Below are 21,296 nucleotides of genomic sequence, written 5' to 3' on the forward strand. Positions count from 1 at the left end.
GATAACTTTTCCGAATTGATGTGTAAATATAAAAATTACAAGTTTGATCACAATTTTATAAAAAATTTCTCGCTAACTTGTGTTTCCAACTTGCTTCTTTTGAGAACGACAAACATCGTCATTATTAGTTGCTATAAAGAAAAAAAAGAATAAACCATCGTTAAGAAAACAGCTTTAAACATGTTTAAGCTTTGATGTAAATGGGATGTTGAGAATCTGACAATTTGACTGATGTATGGAAAGGGTTGATGACCTTCTGTTTAAAGTTCAGAATGGCTCTTAAACCAACGCCAGTAACAGTCGAGATTTTAAAAAGATGTTTTTGATACAGGGTTTGCTTAGTGCTGGTGTTTTAGAAAGTTGGGAATCTCCTGATTTTAGCTAGATCAATAGCTGTACGTCCTAACAATGCCGATAATGACTTTGTCTCCACAGGAACAGTATGTTTTCTTGCATCAAGCAGTAATGGAAGCCTTGGTAGGTGGAAATACAGAGATTGAGTCTCACGACTTACGAGTGGAATTGAACAAACTTGCCATGGTGCATAAATCATCCAAAAAGACTGGATATGAGCGCGAATTTAAGGTACCAGATATCGTTTTGTTGTAAAATTAGTCTTTTTACCAATGAGACAGCTTTACACTTGATTCTGAGGAAGTTTGTAAAGATGTTCCTATTTGACTCTGTTAACATCCGGCAGTCATATTCATGTCTCGTCTGCACTTTTTAAAGATGAACAATCTCGAAAAACAGGCAATTGTGTCTCGTGCACAAGTGGAATTTCATCAAAATATAAAGTGTTTTTGTTCATGAATAATACCTGTCATTTTCTTTTTAACATACACATTAGTGAAAGATAAATTACCCTTGAAGATTCTGTTTTAAACTCACTGCTGTTTCGTCTTGTCTGTTTTGTGCCGTACAAAACTGCCTTAAGCTTGAATGAGACAGCAATATATCACTTCCGTAAGAAACAAAAACAGCAGAGGAAAGAACAATAAACTAGGACGGATCAAGAATGGCTTAGCCGGATAAGGGGATTAAAACAGTTTGTAAATGACGAACTTTAAGATGCACAAATAATCACTCGTTTATTTGGATATTTTTGATGTAGCGTTTGGAGCTTGTAACGGACATCCAGGCTTCTCAAAAGGAAGCAGAGGAAGCATTCATGCCTGCAAACGTAGCCAAGAATAGGTTCCCCAACATTGTTCCACGTAAGTGTTACCTTGTCTTAGTTTGCACTGTTTCTAAATGCGAAACAAGTTGAACGAAGTGGAGTCTCATTCAGTGTGCAATTAACGTAGTCCAGCAAATCGAAAGACCGCGAGGAAAGTCCAATTCGTCAGTCACGAGTATGATTTTTTTTTGTTTTTGTTTTTTTTTTGTTTATTATTATTTTATAGAACATTGGAAGCAAATTTACATAATCCGCATATAGCATTAGCTAGTCTTGGCGGGTATTACTAGTAAAAAAGTAAAAACTACACATTGCAAGCTAAAGAAATTTCATTATCACAATAAACTAAAGAGATTTTACAATAAACTAAAGAGATTTCATTACTGCAATATTATTGGGGTTATAAGCCATGCACTAGTGTACTACATTATAAGCTAAAAGATACGTACAGTTGTCATACAAATTAAATACAATAAAATTAGTAGTGTGCTAAAACAAGACATAACAATCAAATACAGGCAGAGCAGACCGGAAAATAGAGAGGAGAGAATTGTGACATACGGATGTGAGCGAAGTACTACAGCTATAACATTCGATAATCATTAGTATTGAATTTCAATATTAGTGAATGGGCGTCAACATAATTGTCCTCAATCCCAAGTATAGCCTGTCAAAAGCAACTTATGAGTTTTCCTTTTAAAGGCCCATTTTCATCCGAGATCCTTTGCAGTCGTTTGTTTTTGTTTTGGAATCGCGCTATTGTTAAATAGCGAACTCTGATATTCATTCACAAACACTATTAAAAAGAAAAACAAAGATTTGGTGAAGAACATAGTAAACAAATTTGCAGTTAAATATTTGAGACTGAAAAATCATAAATCGAGTCTGTGTATAAAACTTGTACAAAGCTTACTTGATGTTGAAGGAAATTGTTCCGCTTCAACACTAAATAAAATATAAACAAATAGCCAATATTGGCCAAAACTGATTTACTTTACGCATTTTAATTATAGAATAATGACTTGTACTAATGAGATCGCTTACATGCATATCTCAGGATCTCAAGTAAAAATCAGTCAAACAATTATTCTCACCTCGAAAAAATCTCCCCGGAGACTCTAGTTCCATCATAGGAACAATGCAATGACATTTCTGCAAAAGCACTTTCTGTAGTGTTACCGAAACCCATTGTTGTTTTTCTTGCCCTCCATAAATAATACACAGACTCTCGAAGTCGAATAACCTTTGCCGAGCCGGGCAGACCCGGCCTTCCTCTATACCGCTTCTTCGGCGGCATCAACTTTTCAAATGACGTTTTTCACCGAATTAAAAACTATTTACTGATATGGATACTACAATAGTTTGTTGTTCTCACATGATTCAAGATGGAACTTTGAAAGCCCTAATTAGTAAGATGGAAGAAGATATCAAAGCGATTCCGCAACTTCGAGGAAAATAGCGTATTTTTCATTTATGAAAAATGATCTGGGCGCGCAAGGCATCTCGGTTGAAAATGGGTCTTTAAATGCTCTTTTCGTGAGCTTACGCAAGTCAGGGTTTAGACAGTTCCATAACCTCGTATCAAACGCAGAGAAAGACTTAAATTTCACATGCAATCTAGATTTCTGAACTTAAAAATTCTCTGTGGAAGAGAAACGCGTGTTTACTCACAGAATTGAACAACACAAGGTCCTGATGCCAAAATGAACGCTGTCACAAAATTTTGCGGGTGATGTAACCAACAGCACAACATAGTCATCGTTAATACATAATTTGACCTATTTCTGCGTGAAAACAAGCGTAATAGTCTTAAGAACAATGCATACAAATTTGCTTACTGTTCAACTACGCATGCTGACCGCTTCAGTTGTGCTTATATACAATTAAGTTACAAGGATGACGTTTGCATCGTTCTATCAATGACCTGATCAAGCTGCTGATCACCAATCACGCCTCATAATTTTTTGATAGTTTTGATTAAGACAGGTTATAGCCTACGAGGTATTATAGAGTCGTACTGCTATGACCATAACAATGAAATGTCATAGGTTCTAGTAATGGAGAGTCACTGTGTTGTGTTTTGGGACAAGTTGTGTAAACGTAACACTGAGGGATACAAATGGGTGTGGGTGTGGTAAGCTGTCTAGGACGTTTGAAAATAAATATTTTGCATTGACCAAACAGAGACCATGTTTTTGAGCTTTGGGATAAGGAGAATTTCACTCATTTAAAACTGTGTGGAATTCGACAACTGGTTTCGAAAGTTCCATACCAAATTTTTGGTTAAGCCACACACTAAGTAATGTTTCCAGACAATAAATCTGGACATTTCTTTAAACTTTTGTTACGAACGTTTATTGCCTGCAGAACTGTTTTTATTCCTTAACCTTAAACACTTCTATTCAATTATGTGCCAGTGGACAATGCTCGAGTGCTCTTACAAGCTTCTTCACGAGAGGAGAGTTACATCAATGCCTCGTTTGTGGATGTAAGTTCGAAAATGACTCTTTATAAACTTTGTTGATCAGAAAAGACTCAGTACTTTCAGCTTTCTGTTCCAACGAGCCCGTATGTTTTTTTAATTTGTTTACTCTATTTCCACTTTTTCCTTCTCGGGTTGTGGTGGTCTCATTCTTTCGTATTGGTATGCTAGTGTTGGTTTGCCTAATGCCTATATTTTCTTTTGAACTTTTATCTATCAGGACTACAGACAACGTAATGCATACATCCTGACTCAAGCTCCATTAGATAACACTATTATAGATTTCTGGAAAATGATATCACAGTATGATATTGGCACAGTTGTAATGTTGAATAACTTAAAAGAAGGAAAGCAGGTAAGAATCATGACATGTTTCTGAAAAGCAAAAAGCAACACTGTTCGCTCTGTATTTTTAACCATGAAGTGTACAGAACCTGCCAAGACGATAAGACGTATGCTCGCGTGACTTATATCAAAATAGCTATGAATGTGAGTAACTAATGAAAATCTCTGGCAAACGTTGATAGATTTCCATTGTTTTTTATAAATAATTGGGAAAAATAATGGAAAAAAACACCTCCGAAACATTAATTAACGCAGTGAAACTAACTCGCTTTCCAAAAATCCTCTATTTAGGTTGTCATCTTGACACCTTTAGAGCCATTGGATACCCTTTATCTTCAAGAGAAAGAAACATTTTGTAATTATCCAACGACTAAGTATGCCCTCAAATATCAGGAAGACGCTATAGTTGGAACACCCTCTTGGAAAATCCTTCCTACCCCTTTTAGACTCCCACCATGATATTAAATACATTGACAAAATTAATGATTCGTATCGCGGATCGTACATTTGTTTTTCTTCTGTAGAGGTACCCACAATACTGGCCAAGCGAGGAATCTGCCAAGTATGGTGAAATCACTGTCCAGCTTTTGTCCCAGGAGACTTCAAGCAATATCACCACCAGACGATTCAATGTAGAGAATGCAGCGGTACGGTTTGTTGCATAAGAACTGTAAGGTTATCTCTTCTCTAGGAGACTTCGGGGAGCCTATCCCTATACCAGTGGGTAATTTGGAGGAAACGCTTATCTAAACTAACAGAAGGCTATTACATTCTTAATGTGTGAGATTGTGGGTTGATGTCAGGTGGGTTGTTTGAGCGAAACCCTTTCATTATTAGGAGAGACCAATGAGTAAGTTTCTCCTTACATTATCAATACTGTGTCTAGGAGAAAGGTGATAAGTGGAGAGCAAACTATCACTTAGAGGATACTGTTTGATTAACACCTGATTTTGAGAAATCATAGAATCTTTTTCCTTCTCGTTACGTTTTTGTTTATTTGTTCTTTAATATTCAATTTTTCATTCTACATAATCAAGTTATCCCTGCATGAAAAATAGATTTTTTTTAAAGCATCATGGTTTGGAATGTTTAATTATCTTTCTACTTAAATTTGTTCTTCAGCTTTCTATGAGGACGTCAACTTTGCAGCATATACATTACACTGGTTGGGCCAACAAAAACTCGTGCCCAGATCCCCAGGAGATACTGAACCTGATGACTGCTGTACAGCAGTCGCAACAGCAATCAGGAAATGGAGTCATTGTTTTCCAGTGCAGGTAAAGAGCACATTCCTTCTAGATGTCATCATATGTTTGAATGAATCACTAGATGTGACCCTAACCTTGCGAGACGTTGTAGAGAGCTTAACTTGAAGAAGCATAAAGATAATCGACGCCAATATATTGAAATGAGAATTTTAAATTCCGGTTGCCTTCTGCGTCTTAAAAACATCTGTACCTAAGTTCTCTAATGTTTCTCTTTGTACATACCGCATGCTAGAATAGCTTATGGTCATTTTGTCTGATGCTATACTCATACATTACTACGTTCAAATATTTTTTATATTGCAAGCTCAGACTGTCCACAAAACAAAAGTGAATATACCCTATCTTCAGTATATACAACTATCCACACTATCCACGTTAGGTACAGCTATCCAGACAATGTTTTAGACATGCCTTTTTGTGTTATTTATTTTATTTGTCATTACATATAAACTACAAAATTGACAGCAATCGGTTTCCCTCACACGTAGTACAAGATGAATAAAGCTAGACAACCGTTGTCTAGATTTATCATCCATTGACAGATATAGTGAATAACGTTTTGAAAAAACCTTATGATAGGCTCCAGTGGAATAAGTGGTTGTTGATAGTCAATATTTTAAATTTTTTTTTAAAAAATTTAAAATATTGACTTGAAGAGCGAATGATCTGAGGAGTAAAAGAGTTTAAAAACTTTGGAGTTTGATAGAACACGAAACACTGCCAAATAATTATTTGCTCTACATTATAATAGAGGATTTTGACTTAAAAAGTAAATGGCGTAATCAAGCGATGACAGTGTTAATGATTGTGTCTGTCTGAAAAAAGTAGATACTCAGCAGTTCTGGAAATTAAAGGCATAAAAGAAAGAAGGCATGAAACTATCACACGAATCGACCACCCTTCGCTCTTCATTTTTCTTAAGTAGTGATATGTTTGTCCTTCTACAGTGATGGTACTGGCCGTAGCGGCTGTGTAGCTGCCATAATGTCAGTGATTGAACGAGTCAAGATTGAACAAACAGTCGATGTTTTCCAGACTGTGAAACTACTTCGAGCAAAGAGACCAGGTGCAGTCAACAGTCTGGTAAGTTGACAAGTGTCAAAAGCCACTGTTAGAGCTTGACTCAGGTGTACATTGCAAGGGGCATAATAGAAGAACTTGACTCCGGTGTCTGTTGGAAATGTAAGAGAATACTTACGATATTTGCTTTTTTATACTGGGGGTGGGGTGAGGGGTAACGTGCATGTATGATCCCCCGGCCATTCAAGCTACGCTTGAGTTTACCAATACACTGAAATATACATGGAAAAGTTACAGCTGAATTTCTTTGCATCACCTTTGGATTTTGAGGAAATAACAAGGTCAGATCGTTGGGCGCTCACAGATCAGTGCCATATTCTTCGTAAGCCTAAGGTGTGTTTTTCTTTTTTCATCTTTCAGGAGCAGTACATGTTTTGTTACAAGACAGTTCTGGCTTACTTAGACTCTTTCAGCGCCTACTCAAACTTTGCAGAATGTTAATAAGCATTTCAAAGTATAACACAGATTTGATAGAAAGAAGAGATCCACATTTCCGGATGTTTTCGGCAGGTTTTACTCCCTCATTTTAAACTTTTGTAACAAATTATATTTAACTCAACGAGGAAGGCCTTCACCTTTGATATTTCTTCAAAAATATTTTTTATAAAGTATAACAGTAAAAAAGAATCTGAGATAAAAGTAGGTTTGTTGGGTTGATACGACTGTGAGCGGTTGTTATCTGGAAAAGGTTCACTGTTTGATTGCTGATAAATTTACATCAGGTTCATATGGTAACTTGAGACACAGACATGTGTCCCTCTTAGACAATGGCAATTATCGTAATTTTCAAACTATCCTAGGAAGATCAAAGTCTTGATCTCATTTTTCATTATATTCAATTCATAAGTCGTACGCGATGGTCGCATAACTTTTATAAAATTTAATTTTTTTCTCAGAAATAACGCAGAATTTTGCATAGAGTTTGATTTTTGGTAAGACAATGATTAACTTTTTTAGCGATTATTGTAAATTTCAAACGTGCAAAGCGCATTGCATAGTATATAGAGGTTTTGCACAGCAGCCATGTTGGATGGCAGGAACGATAGATTATTTTACCCATTGGAAATATTTTTCCTTCTTATACAAAATAGTTTCATTGTTCCTGCCATCCAACATGGCTGCTGTGCAAAACCTCTATTATTACTACAGTAAAGGATAGAGCTTATGTAGATTTATAGATCTGTATTCATGTAATCATCAATTGATTGATTGATTTCATTGACCGAAATTGGTATTTGTTGAAAAATATGGTCATATTCATCTTTATTTTGTGAATTTTGGAGTGCCTTATTAAAAATATTCCTCTTAAAAGTTTAATTGGTCGTGTTTCATTTTATTACGTCCTCCTGTTATCTATGAAGATATTGTCAAATAAAACCTTCATTACTGAAACCGGCTTCTGACGTTAAACCAAGAGACGATAAAGCAACAGAAAGGAAGGCCTAAGTCCTTGCCGTGGAATATGCCAATTCCCCCACACTTGTTTAAAGAAAATCCATCCAACGAATTCTCTATTTTGAGACGTTCACGTGAAAGATAAACTCGATCTTACCTTCTGAATGAACAGAATGACCAACAGCGTACAGAGAAGTTTTACCGATGAAAACGACTTCGAAAATAGAAAAAAAAAATTTTGCGCGAGAGTTCCTATACGAACCTCTTCGGGAAACCGAATTCCGTTGCTGTTAAGAGATTTTTAAGGCCCGGTTCAGAAGCCGCACTTCAGTCGAGCCGAATCGAATTCAACGAATTAAGGTGGCTGGTACCAGTTTTCATCTTTTTGATGGTTTGTAACTTTGAAAGAATACAACAAAAAGACTGACAAAGGCCAGTTGAACACTTTTACAGGGTTGAATTATATAATCATTGGTTAATCAAAAATAGGTGTCATTTCGTCACTTGCAGTTTCCATAGCAACGCTATCATAGGCTTATTCAGACGCATTTTTTAGCTTGTGGCTTAAATAATTCGAAAACTAACCCAGTGACCCCGTGTTTTTTTTTTCAATGATTGCATTTGGCACTTGAAAAGGAAAATGAACAAAGATTTTAAAAAAATTAGACGGAGCGGAATTTCAGAAAATCTAGAAAAAAATGCAATTTTCACACCTCGCAAATTTCCTTCCATAGAATTTAGCCTCCCGGTTAGCTCAATTGGTATAGCGCTGGACTGTTGTGCGGGGGGTCGGAAGTTCAAATCCGGCCGGACCAACACTCAGGGTCTTTAAATAACTGAGTAGAAAGTGCTGCCTTTGTAATAATTTCTGCAAACGGTTAGACTTTCTAGTCTTCTCGGATAGGGACGATAAATGGAGGTCCCGTCTCACAAGCCCTTATATGTGATTAAAATTTGTGGGACGTTAAAGAACCCACACACTCCTCGAAAAGAGTGGGGCACGTAGTGCCCGGTGTTGTGGCCTATCTTTGTGCAGTGTCTATCCAAGGTGAATTGGGGGGAGGGGTGGTGCCTCGCATGGACCTTGTGTTCCGTTCGCACTAACCCTTTCGGGTCTAGTCACACCCGGTAAAGTCGTTAACAAACGTACTGATAGAGAATGTCGTTTAAATTTACGCATCGCTTAATGAAAACAGTAGTTTGGAAAAAAGTGGACCGTGGATGTTGGTATTTTATTCTCTTCTCCGTGCACAATACGCTGAATTTCCATATACGTCAACCTACTGTTGGCTTACTATAAGCCGGGTGGTTTCTTGGAGGTCTCCCCGCCCTTACATACCGTTTATTTGTAAAAGTATTATATCTGAAGCGGTTAATACTTGAAGAAAGTGTTTGATCTTTTTGAAGGGGACGTCCCTGGAAAAGAGGACAAGTTTAGTAAAATTGAGTACTGATTTTCGGCCAGTAAATGACATTTATAAGCCACCTTCTTGAATGGTCGCAGCAGTTTAAAAGATGAAATTGGGAATATAGGAATCAGATATGAATACTTAGCATGGTGAATATAAGAGACAAAATCATCCTACAGGGAAGGATAGGGTGCGAAATAACGCAGTGCTTAGATGCTGGATTGTATGCTGTATATCAATATCGCTGAGTAACTACATCTGAGATTACCCCACCTTTTTAAGTTAAAGCATCTTCTCTAGCCCTCCGATTTTGTGCTTATCACGTTCCTTCCAGATAAGGAATCCTAACAAGTGGGAAAAATAAATGCAAAAGTATTCCGAGGGAAGTGGATAAGAACTTCGCGAGAATGTGTCACAACAAGGAGGTCTGAGCCAGAAAATGGGCATAAAAGTTCGTATCCGTCCACGCGCACTTAAAGTTATGCGTCCTCGCAGTGAGGAAATGCATCCTCAGAGAGAGTAGAAACCAGTGCGTCCTCGCATTGTCTTAAACATGAGCGCGTGGTCTTCTTTTGAATTCTCAGTGAAAAAGCGAAAAACTACAGTAATGACCCATACACTTCAAACATTGATTAATTTAACCCCTTTCTTCACATTGTCACACATTTTCGATCGCTGCACTATATCTAGGCAAAGTTTTATATCGTTTAAAGTGCACCTGGACCCAAAATTTTTTTCGCTTAACGAAATAAGCGTATTTTTTGGAGTATTTCTGTGCAAAAAATTTTTTTATTTGCTCAAATCTTCAATTTTCTGTGCCCGGTCAATATACGGAAAATCGGCCGCCACCTTGGCTCGCGACCGAGTTTAAAGAGGAATGGTTCTAACGGGTAATGTGACGTCAAATCGAGAACACGATAGTCTGCATTTCACACATTTTCACTTGTTTGGGAAGCTTGTAGTCGATATTGTCCGAAAATATGCCGACTAAGCGTGTTGTAGGAGGATGTAGCAACGTGTGAAATTTGCAAGAGGGTATCGCGCTTCATACATCATCATCATCTTGATTTGCCTTATTTTAACAATTAAAAAAATAGTTAATTACAGCGATAACAGTTAGAAGGCGAGGAGACCAAAGAAGACACTAGGCTTGTGGGAGAGCCACCTCACTTACAATAATAAAGTAAGTAAAGAAAAAGTGCTGCGAATGTGCGGCTTGGCCAATTCAGTGATTATTGAAGTAAAAACTCTTGCAATTTCGCTTTAAAGCTAAGAAAGTTTGACGAACGAGTGACTGAAATAGGGAGAGAGTTCCAAATCTTAGGACCTTGGTAGGAAATTGTAAACTGCTTGACATTTGTACGGCACAAATGCGTTCGATAATTATTGGCTGTTCTGGTACCATAGTTGTGAATTTGGCTATTCCTTACAAAAAGATCGAGAAGCAATGGGGGCAATAAGTTATTTTTGAAATAAAACATAAATTTAGCGATTTCAAACGTATTGACTTAGAAAATATCTAAAATTGGTAGTTTAGAGAATAAAGGGGCAGAGTGGTCTCGATAGTCTGAGTTGGTGATAGCCCGCATAGCTCGCTTTTGTAAATAATAAATTCTATTTAAGTTAGATACGTATGTGGACGACCAGACGGAGTTACAATAGACAATATAAGGATAAACTAAGGTGAAATACAAAGTGAGCTTGGTTACATTCCTCATACAACACACCTAGTCGGCATATTTCGGACAATATCGACGACAACCTTCCCAAACAAGTGAAAATGTGTGAAATGCAGACTTTCGTGTTCTCGATTTGACGTCACATTACCCGCTAGAACCATTCCTCTTTAAACTCGGTCGTGAGCCAAGATGGCAGCCGATATTCTGTATTTTGACTGGGCACAGAAAATTGAAGATTTCAGCGAATAAAAAAATTTTGCACAGAAATACTCCAAAAAATACGCTTATTTCGTTAAGCGAAAAAAAATTTGGGGTTTAGGTGCACTTTAAGCGAAAACGCTCTTCATTGGAAAACTCCTAAAGTGATGTTAACATTTCAAATATGAGTTTATCCTTTTCAAAGCATGCACCGAAATGTGGCAAAACAATTGAATACCTAAGGTCCATGAGTTTCAATTGCTAATGCATATTTAAGCAACTTGTGAACATTCAGTCCAAACAGTCCCTCTAGGTATAAGGTCGCCATGAATCCTTCAGACGAAAAAGCATTCTCATCTTGACAAATGTGGGTTTAGAAGCCATTGAAACAACCCGGTAAGGAATCGAACTGAGGATAAGTATAAATGTAATACAAATGATTCATTTAACTGAGATTTTGTGGTCAAATATATTAATTTATATCGTCGTTACTTGAACTTGTAAGCACGCTTTGAGCTTTCAATCTGCTGTAGAAACGTGGCTTTTCCAATCATTCGGACAAAAATGTTTACATTCTGCTTAAATTTGAGCTCTTCGAGAACAACTACCAGTTTACGATTATCTTTTTCCGTTTTGTCGTTTAGTTTATGGTTTGAAATCGCGATGGATCAATCGCTATTTGTCTACGTTTCACAAGCTAGCAAGGTGCGCGATTCACACGCGCGCACGCCCGCGGAAGGGGAGTGAAGGTATTTATTTCTGCCCTCGCACGTGCCGCTCGTAACTGCCTCGCACCCAGTGTCCGCTGTATTAAGCGACTCGTTACTATAATGATGATTTATCGAGCATCGAAGGCGCATAATTACCGTCCCAACATAAACATTTAAAAATACCCCATTCCTTGCAATTCAACCGCAGACTAATTTGAAAATCTGAAAAAAATTATTGAAATAAAAAACATTAAAATACGATTTGCGTGAGCCGGCATAGAGGCAATAAACTGCTACAATTTTTATACTGGCTTACCTCAACTAAATCAGGGCTATATCATCAATGACATAAAATAGGGCGTACTTTTGGAAATTCTAGCAACCCTGGTGATTCAATTACTGTTGTATTTGTAGCATCAAATGATATCATTTCAAACTGGGAAAAAAACTAACACGTGTAGTGTAACTAAATATGACGTCACTTCATCAACACCACGGAGTCAGTCTTGCCGATATGGAGGCCTTTATGTATGGTCTATACCTTTTGTCAAACGCCCGGTGGCGGACGCTTCCATTTCACTTCATATTCTCATAAACTTTTCCCTCCTCAAAGCGTCCTTCTAAAAACGCCATATTGTAGTAATCTGGAGTCACTCGTCTGTCTTCCAATGACTGGTATTCAGTTGGTTCACGTGACTGCCCGTCAGAGGGCCTGGGTTGCAGTTCCATATAAACACCAGCCTCTGACACTTGACGAGGACCAGGGGAGACCTGAGAGGTACTGCTGTCTACTATGGTTGTTTTTTTGATAAGCTCAGCTCGTCTTAACCGCCATATCAGTATACCATTAACAACATGGAATGGAAGACATAGCGATGACAGCAGCACTTAGGACTTGGCACTCACCTGATAATTAAAATGCACATTTCTGAACACATTTGTAAAACTTTGTCCCACGAAAAAAGGAAAAAAATTACAATCAAATGATGAAATTGGGTTTATTTTGCCTGAACGTTATGACGTTATGATTTTCTTTGAAGAGATTTTTTTGACTTCTGCTGTTTTTTCAATAATTACAGGAAAGTATGTAAATGAAAACGATCGTTGCATAAAGGAACAATAGTTATGCAGTACTGAAAAAATAGGCCCAAATAAAAAAATCAGGCCTGTACGGGATTTGAATCTATGACCTCTGCGATACAGGTGCTGTGCTCTACCAACTGAGCTAAGGAGCCGATTGGGAGCTGGCCATTAGGAAGATTTTTTCTCCTCATGAAAACGAAATGATAAACCAATTCGGCTAAGTGGAGATGAATAATTGATTAGTTTATACCACACAGAAATAAAAAAAAATTGTTTATTTTTGTCGATATAGCAAAAACTGGTCAGAAAATAAATAGTGGACTAGCAATTTTGTCTTTTCGGATGCATAAAGGTGAATAGTACTTACTAATCACTTCCGAACTAGCTAATCACCGCGCACAACAAAAAGTATTATGGAAATGCGCGCACTCTGATAGGTCGAGGAGTACGTCATAACTCGCTATAATCACTTGGCTGCCTCGCGTTTAGTCAGTGGAAAAAATGCCCTTACAAAGAGCACAAAAAATGCTACCAAGTTTGGCTGAACACTTTTTAAAAGAAAGATATGAAGTTTCTGCTGACTGAACTAAATAAACCTCTAAAACTGCTTGCTTATTTTGATACGACTTATCAACGCAAAGGGAGAAAAGTGCATTTTATGGTGTGCATTTAATGAACATTGGTACGTTAGAGTTTCAATCAAATATCAAGTCTTGATTTTTTTAACTTGCCTTTAGAGACGTAAACTTTGGCAACCATGCTGACTGGTCCATTTAAAATGACCTGTGGAATAAAAAGTCATGTATCGAGAAAGTACTTTGCATACACGTGACTAAATTTTAAAAAAAGTTACTCCCGACTACTGTGAGCTTATGCTGTAAACTAATACACATGTTCTTTTTTCGAGTTTTATTATTAAATTTGACGCTGCCAATAAGTGAGCCGCTTTTCATATATGAACTACGAGCATGGCTTAATTCGCCAACACTTCCTTGTAGCTCACTTGTTGACGCACATATATATCCGACCATGAAGTTTGGACTGGTTTAGGCGAGGGCTCAAATACCTATTGAATACTTCTTCTCTGTCCAACACTTAATGAGGGAGGTTCTTCCATGTCAAAATTAACTTACATCATTATCGTCAGTTATGGCTCTTTGGTATATAATGTAGTCTTCTCCGTTCTCGAGTTCTTTGTTGAAATAAGCTCCATAAATTTTGCCATCGCCAACGGTGAATTCCCAAGTCATTTCATCTTCAGGAACACTTTCTACTTCAGCAGCGACATAAAAGGGCAGATTTTCTTTCTCGGCGTTATAGGCATCTTTCATTTTAGAAACATGATAGATTGGAAGAGTATCCAATCCATCAACAACTTTTAGAACTATGACTTGATGGGAACTAAAAAGAGAAGACTGGAGTTTTAATGACGTCCATTGAAATTTACTTAATTAAACCTTGAAATAAATCATTTACTTATAAAACGATAATAAAAGGAGCTACTAGTAACGTTATTTGGAGCCATAGAGATTTCTCGTTTAACGAAATGAAACTTTAAATTGATGGTAAGAAGTAGGAATAAAAATCGACACGAGCTAAGATCGAAACGGATTAGAAGTACAAGACTTGAAACATACAGGCTTCTCATTAACATGGCAAACAGATACAGAGGCTGTAAGAGCATCCCATTTTAGTCAGGATCAAGGCTTAGACGTGCAACTTGAAAGGAGATCTCCTAAAGGAGCATTTAATGTACTATGATTTAAGACAGACTGTGTGATTCGAATGGGAGAATACATGCATTTACTTACTAGCAAAAACGTTTTTCCGATCACTGATAGACATAATCACCTTATTGGACCATTTCTTTGCTCCGCTGGCCACAAGTGAATCACAACAGCTGTCGACGAAATGCGTTTAATCGCCACAGAAAGTACAGTTGGAGAGATCGGGGCTAAAAAGAGTAGAAAGAAAATCGTACCTAGGTTTAAAAAAGGTTTCCTCCCACGAGAAAAATGTTTCTATAAGACTTGTGTAACCGTACTGCACTTAGAGCAAAAACAGAAACAGTCAAATAACCTTCGAAAAAACCATCGAAAAACCTTCAATAAAATAGTAAGGAAACAACCGTTTTGTCAATATTCCGCGAGTAAAATGCTGGTCCATACATTATTTTTCCAAAAAGTGTTAATGTTCATGTGCCTTATATTGTTATATTGGCAGGACTGTTGAATGAGTTATCAACGTTGCTGTAGTCTCGATAATCTATCAAACTAAAAATTCTGTCTTACTATCGATAAATACCCTCTCATGTAAATCAAATTTTACCTTTTATCTTTGTTTTGACGCTATCAGGAAACTCTTTTCCTACTCCGACTCCACACACAGAGCTTACGATAATCTCAAACTCGTAAATGGAACCGGGAGTTAAACCTTTCATAGTATAGGAAGTTAAACCTTTCATAGTATAGGAAGTTGAACTGCCAGCGTCTTGGACACCTTCCTCTCTAAAGCTCACATTGTAAGGCTTTGTTCCGAGATACTTCACCTTATGAAAAAAACATCGCTCAAATAAAACCCTGCTTAACTATTTGAAGAGAACGTTCAGAAGTAAATAACAAAAGTTTACTTTTAACGGCCCATTTCTCGTTTAGAGTGACTAGCATCTGATTTCTTCTTACAACATCACCCCTGAATCAAAGATTAAGGTCAAGAAAATAAAGGAAATTATCACCAACTAAAAGAAGCTCTTGATTGTTAAGTACACAGGAAATTTATAGAGAACAGTACGGATGTACCGATGTTAGGATGTAAGGGTTAAGAGAGAAGTAATGCAAATACAAAGCAGTTGGACATCAGCGCCGACAAAAAAAACAGAAACTATTATCTTAAAAGTTCAATGATGTCATTGAAGAAAACATTTCACCACGATTTTGTTTGCTTTTCTTCTAATACCTATGAATTGTATCCTAATAAGTGCCAGGGAAAATATAGCTCTATAGCATTGCACCACAGGCTCTATGCAAGACAAATTACAATAAATTTTTAACATGAACAAAAACATTCCTTCTATCAACAAATACTTATTTTCATCGTTTTCGTCTGACTCACACTATAGGTAAGGCCTTCTTTTGTCACAAGCTCTGGTTCTTTCCATTCCAGCGTCACCTGGGTTGCTCCAACATTTTTGGCATATAACCCCCTAGGTTCTCCTGGATCTTTGACAAAAATTATAATAATATGAAGACTTTTGTAAGCATGCATTTTTCTTCAGAAAACGAACGAAAAGCACTTCCTCGTAATGATATTAAGACATTACACTCTTCAGTTTCCTCTATTATCTATAAAAATCTGGCTCAAACCTGATAACCTCTCCTACAATCTTAAAGTGGGTTAAAAAAAATTAACACTTTCATCTCCAGCGAAATATTTGTCTGATCTAAATGGCAAATTGGACATGTATGTCAAATGTAATCATACGTACCACTTGATAGGCAGGTCAGTATGGCCACCGCTCTTCTCTTTCTTCCTTTCTTCTCGTGTTTTAGCATCTCGTGGGGCAGCACGCAAGGGAATTCAGCTTTTCAGGGGCCCGCTCAAGCTATCATGTACATACTTTAGCCGGGATTTTTTAATGTTTCACGATGAGGGGGTGCGCGGGGCCCTGTGGGCCATATGCGTCATATGGTAAAATGACCTCTTTACATATCTTTCGGTTCCGTGTGATACTTTCCTCTTTCCCTATTAGCCGAAGTTACACTCTGGCTTTGTTTTAATTCCTCAATCTGAAAGCGCTATTTTAACCTTTATCATATTTACTTACCTGAAGTTCTTGGAAGATCCACGGGTGGACTATATGGGCCAGGCCCTACTTTGGTATAAGCCCGAACAGACACTTGGTATTGAGAACAAAGTAATAATCCACTCAATAAAATGAATGTGTTTGTTGTATTAACTGATTTGCTGCTCAGAGGAGATCTTTTCTGACGTGTTCCCCGAAACAACAATTCTTCTTTGACGTTGTACAGAATGATGACACCATTACTGTGTTCTCTTGGTAGTGGTGCCCATGAAATGTTCAAGATCGTCTTGTTCACCTCAGTAAATGAAACATTAGCTGGACCATAACTTGGTTCTAGGAGAGAAAATTTAGTCGAAAATTCAACACCAAGACCAAAGAAAGTTTTAGGACCCAAACTTGAGAACCAGCCAACAATGGAAATGCAACTTCTACAAACAATCAAGTTTTCTCACCATCTTCCATTGTTCTCTCAACCAAAACAGAACTCTTAGGTCCCTCACCATGAGATGTAAAAGCCAACAGTTGAAATTCATATTCTGTGTACTTATGAAGGCCAGTAACAACTTCAGAAAAGATTTTTCCATCACTGATGGTTGACACAGTCATTGACCCAGTAAACCCTTTCTTTTTGTAGAACACTTTGAATCCTATAATGTTTCCATGTCTGGAATATGCGGGAGGTAACTGCCAGAATAACGTAATACTAGTAGAAGAACTTGCAATTCCGCCGAAGCTACTGGGTGCTTGGGAAGGAACTTAAGCCAAAAGAGACTGTTAATGTGGCAATAATAGTAATGATGATCATCATCATCCATAAAGATACTAGTTATAAAATGCTTCCATGCCATTCAGTGAAAATCGCCTGAATTTTTTAAGCGATATCTTGAGTCTTCAGACTTCCTAAGAGCAAAAAAAAATTATACTAACACACTTCCAATGCGAAGACACCCTTTGGATCATTACTGTAGTTAGCGACTTGCAATGTTTTAGGCACATTTTTATTCATACGAATGGCAAAGGTGAAGTAGGGCCTTAATCAAAGCTGAGATCATTTCCTAATTTTGATTATAACATAACCAAAGTAAAGCGCGCGCTCTGATTGGTCAATTTAGCGTCCCCCATTTGCCCATGGGTGTACGCTGCTGACGTGAGCAAATGCAAAGACTATTTTTCCGCGCGCGCTTGTTTTTTTCTGGTCGCGTAAGATTTGTTAAATAAAAGGGAACTCTTTAGCTACAATGTATCAATGTTATGTTATAAAACAAATGGTAAACACCACAGCGTACACTATTGAGTTATGGATGCACTTGGGAGGTTTGCTAAGCACTCAAGAAGCTAGAGTCGCTCTCGGCTATCGCCTCGAGCGACTCTTACGCTTCTTTCGTGCTTAGCAACCTCCCGCGTGCATCCATAACTCAATAGTGTACGCTGTGGTGTTTACCATTTGTTAACTGTGTACAACGACTGCTTATTGAGAAGTGACTCTACTAAGCAAGGGTTTCACCATGCAGAAAGTACTTGATCTAATTAACCAAAGAGGCTGTTTTAAGTTAACTGTTATAGCAGCTGCAAATTGAGTCGTATTTCAAATCAAAATGTGATTATATCAGACAAACTATGATCAATACCTTTAGATATAAGTATTCCATACACCTCCACTCTCAAAGCTTTGTGACCAAAATAATTCACAGGCTGGAAACGGATAAACCTTGCCCTCACATCTCTAAGAGTATGTTTGACAATGCCATGTCTTCCAGAATTGCCACCGAAAATCTGATAAAATGCAAAAAAGAATATGAGTTGTAGATCTAACTGTGGGTCAATTTTATTGTACCATTACTCTACATCGCTCACTGGCCAACCGATACTCTGGAGAACACACAAAATTGTTATCGTTTTCCAAATGTAGTCACTTAACCTAATTAACGTATAAAGACTGATATCTTCAGCCGTCTGCCCCACATGCTTTCTAGAGAACTAATGGCCTATAACGGGTACATTTAAGTTCCTCCCCCTTGAAGAAATACATGAGTCCATAACAGTTAGCTGGTGTGTAATTAAAACATAGTTCTATGAGGAGAAATGCGGTTTTAATTTCACCTTCTATGAGAGTCTAAGAACACAGCATCCCTACCACAACCTTCTCACTTCTGTGTTAAAGATCTGGACATTAACCCTCAGTCAGCTTTTAACACCTCCCATTAGCGCTACACTTCAAATTCGATGTAGCTTGTCTTGTTCAGCTTATACTACCTTTCTTTTGATGTCGCTCTTTCAACGAACCTTTTCTAAGTTGTTTTCTCGGTAGGTTGCAAAACTGGAGCCATCAATGGATAGCTGTAACTTGTATTTTGTTGTCCAATTATCATAAGTTGATCTCCCTTGAGTAGCTACAGCACAAACAAGAAACTCGCACTGCAGATCAATTTGTAGGTAATCATCAGATTTTCCATCCGTGTTAGGTAACCATGCCCTGACTGCATTCAGTCGTCCTCTAAAAGCTTCAAAATTTAAACGTTCAGTTGATGCTGAGAAGCTCGCGTTCGGGAATGTGTTAGTGCTAGCCACATCAATGGCCTGCATTTGGCAAGCTAAAACCAATCATAGTTGAACTGATTAATAATATAAGCAAATTTACCCGCCATAAGAAACGTACCTCCTTTATTCTATGACCAAATAGTTTTTCAAAAAAAAGAAACAGAGGACGTTTAATTAACTTTTGGTTTTTTTTTCTCCAGTGCCTGCTTTTTACTTCATACATGATGTCATCGAACTACATGTGTATTCAATACTATAACAATCTAGTCCTCTTAGTACAAAACATGTGAAGAAAGAAGGTAAATTGTACCAAGTAAAGTAAGTGCATGATAGAGATAGATTGCATCGCATAAATATTTTTGAGCAGCTGCCAGGGATGGTTTTATTCTTGGATCCACTATATTACTAAGCGACTTTAATAGATAGTGTAAACATTTCCGATTACATTCGTAGCTACAGCAGAATTAAGCCCATTAGTAATATAACTCTAAAAAGAATCAAGAAATTATTTGAGGGAGCTCATGGTATTTTGTTTAAGTAGATAGGACTATCGGAAAAAATTAAAAAATTAGCATTTGGATGAAGCCTGAGTTATAAAGGAAGTCTTAACAAGCGATTCAATTGTAACAAAAGAGCTCACCATTCATGTTCATAGAACGATCACGATCATTCGTTTTAAAATAAATAGCCTGCTTGTAGAAAACAGAAAACTTATCAGCTAGTCAAATATTTAGGAGTAATTTGCACTGTACTATTACATAAAGTGTGCTACCTCTCCTTTCAGAGTAAACTTCAACTTCACAAAGTGTGAAGTGTTCTTTGTCAGTTCTCAAACTTCTTATTGTCACATATCTTCCATACAAAACAGCACGACAGAAAAAGGATACACCTTTTCCTCTTGGAAGACTATAACTCTGCTTATCACCGCAATTGGGATTGGTAATTCCTCCATCACTAGAAACTGTGCCTATAAAAAATAAATAAACAATTGTAACTTTGGAAAGATTTGTACCAGTAATCAATACCATGTTACATATGACCCAAGTATCAGTACATAGCACGAGTGTCACATGAAGCCAGATGGGTAACACCATTGGCCATCACAAAATAACAAAAGCGACTTGTCTTACAGATTACTGTTCAGCAAGCAGTTTCAGGGTGAAATATGAGAGAAAAGCTCCCAGCGTTAGAATGCAATGCAAAGCCAGGGCTAGAAACTAGACCTTCCGATCCAGAATTCAGCCGTCCATCTCGTCTTCACTTAGTAATAGTCCATTATGATGTGAATGACATAACATTCTGCTTGATGACCTTCTCGATATAGATACAAACAAACTTGAAAGTTGAAACCCTACTAGTTTTAAGGTGAAGACAATTAGAATGGCTTTAATACATTGCCAAAATTGTAAGACATGATTTCTCGAGGCGTGCTGACCTACTTTTTTCCCATAATTGGCAGTAAAGTCGCAGTATGATTGGCCGATCTGCCGTGATCGATAGGAGTTCGGACAACGCCGCTCACGTCAACGTGTAACACAATGCCTTTATCACTGAAAGAATTGTTTATTTGACGTTGATATTGTGGTAAACAACAATATCACAGTGATTCAGCAAGGTCTCTACTCTTTTCGACATCAATTTTCGTCATCATAATGGTCAAAATGTTGTGGACTTACGAGGCACAGTCGAATGAGTCCGCTAACACCTTTTGACCACTGGGATGACGGATATCGTTGTCGGTAAGAGACCACGCTAAACCACTGTTTTTTTTGTTAAGTAGAGCATCAAGATTTCAAAATCATCTATCGTACCCACTCTGATCTCAAAATTATCCTGTCTGTAAAACCATGTATTTTCTTGGTTGACCAAGTATACTTCTGAAACTGGTTCAACTTTTCCCAGGTCAACTCTCCACCAGGAGTTCTTTTCATAGGCAGTGTGTGTACAGCTTCCAGCAAAATAGTCTGGGTTACTTATACCATCAACTGCTCTGCTACTTACACCACCATACGCTACGCTACTTTGATCTGTTTGTTTTCCAAATGCAATATTATCTGAAATGACACAAGCAGTTATCTTAATCAGCATCTGGTCATATTGGGAATGTGGTGAAAAAAATTTTTGGAA

The 21,296-nt window shown here is 37.5% G+C and overlaps 2 protein-coding genes and 1 long non-coding RNA gene across 10 annotated transcripts in view; 1 reads left to right on the forward strand and 2 right to left on the reverse strand.

Annotated features, from left to right (window-relative positions):
* Window positions 1-7,672, forward strand: part of LOC111319259 (receptor-type tyrosine-protein phosphatase F) — a 94,785-nt gene extending 87,113 nt beyond the window's left edge. For all 5 annotated transcript variants that reach the window (XM_088737356.1, XM_088737359.1, XM_088737357.1 and 2 more), the window contains 8 exons: window positions 436-585; window positions 1,115-1,217; window positions 3,598-3,668; window positions 3,883-4,017; window positions 4,532-4,654; window positions 5,130-5,284; window positions 6,223-6,358; window positions 6,716-7,672. In XM_088737356.1, the coding sequence (XP_088593482.1) occupies window positions 436-585; window positions 1,115-1,217; window positions 3,598-3,668; window positions 3,883-4,017; window positions 4,532-4,654; window positions 5,130-5,284; window positions 6,223-6,358; window positions 6,716-6,796 (954 nt within the window). In that variant the 3' untranslated portion in view covers window positions 6,797-7,672. The remainder of the gene's footprint in view (window positions 1-435; window positions 586-1,114; window positions 1,218-3,597; window positions 3,669-3,882; window positions 4,018-4,531; window positions 4,655-5,129; window positions 5,285-6,222; window positions 6,359-6,715) is intronic.
* LOC111347091 (uncharacterized) overlaps window positions 1-21,296 on the reverse strand; it is a 325,446-nt gene that overhangs the window by 297,923 nt on the left and 6,227 nt on the right. The window contains exons 7-18 of one of the 4 annotated variants that reach the window (XM_088737412.1): window positions 20,981-21,223; window positions 19,942-20,136; window positions 18,915-19,222; window positions 18,260-18,404; window positions 17,084-17,386; window positions 16,653-16,964; window positions 15,941-16,047; window positions 15,158-15,377; window positions 14,681-14,783; window positions 13,963-14,230; window positions 13,561-13,612; window positions 12,446-12,652 (exon numbers count right to left, since the gene is read on the reverse strand). In XM_088737412.1, coding sequence (XP_088593538.1) covers window positions 12,594-12,652; window positions 13,561-13,612; window positions 13,963-14,230; window positions 14,681-14,783; window positions 15,158-15,377; window positions 15,941-16,047; window positions 16,653-16,964; window positions 17,084-17,386; window positions 18,260-18,404; window positions 18,915-19,222; window positions 19,942-20,136; window positions 20,981-21,223 — 2,315 coding nt within the window. In that variant the 3' untranslated portion in view covers window positions 12,446-12,593. Of the gene's footprint in view, window positions 1-12,445; window positions 12,653-13,560; window positions 13,613-13,895; window positions 14,231-14,640; window positions 14,784-15,157; window positions 15,378-15,940; window positions 16,048-16,652; window positions 16,965-17,083; window positions 17,387-18,259; window positions 18,405-18,914; window positions 19,223-19,941; window positions 20,137-20,980; window positions 21,224-21,296 lie in introns of those variants that run through there. The other 3 variants (XR_015992891.1, XM_088737411.1, XM_088737413.1) reach the window with 3 other exon arrangements.
* On the reverse strand, window positions 8,962-12,326 carry LOC148719831 (uncharacterized). The gene is made up of 2 exons (XR_015992909.1): window positions 9,433-12,326; window positions 8,962-9,166 (listed from the first exon to the last, which is right to left on the reverse strand). It is a non-coding gene; the product is annotated as an uncharacterized LOC148719831 (long non-coding RNA).

This window comes from Stylophora pistillata, chromosome 11, assembly GCF_964205215.1.
Source record: "Stylophora pistillata chromosome 11, jaStyPist1.2, whole genome shotgun sequence".
In the NCBI taxonomy this organism is placed as follows: Eukaryota; Metazoa; Cnidaria; class Anthozoa; order Scleractinia; family Pocilloporidae; genus Stylophora; species Stylophora pistillata.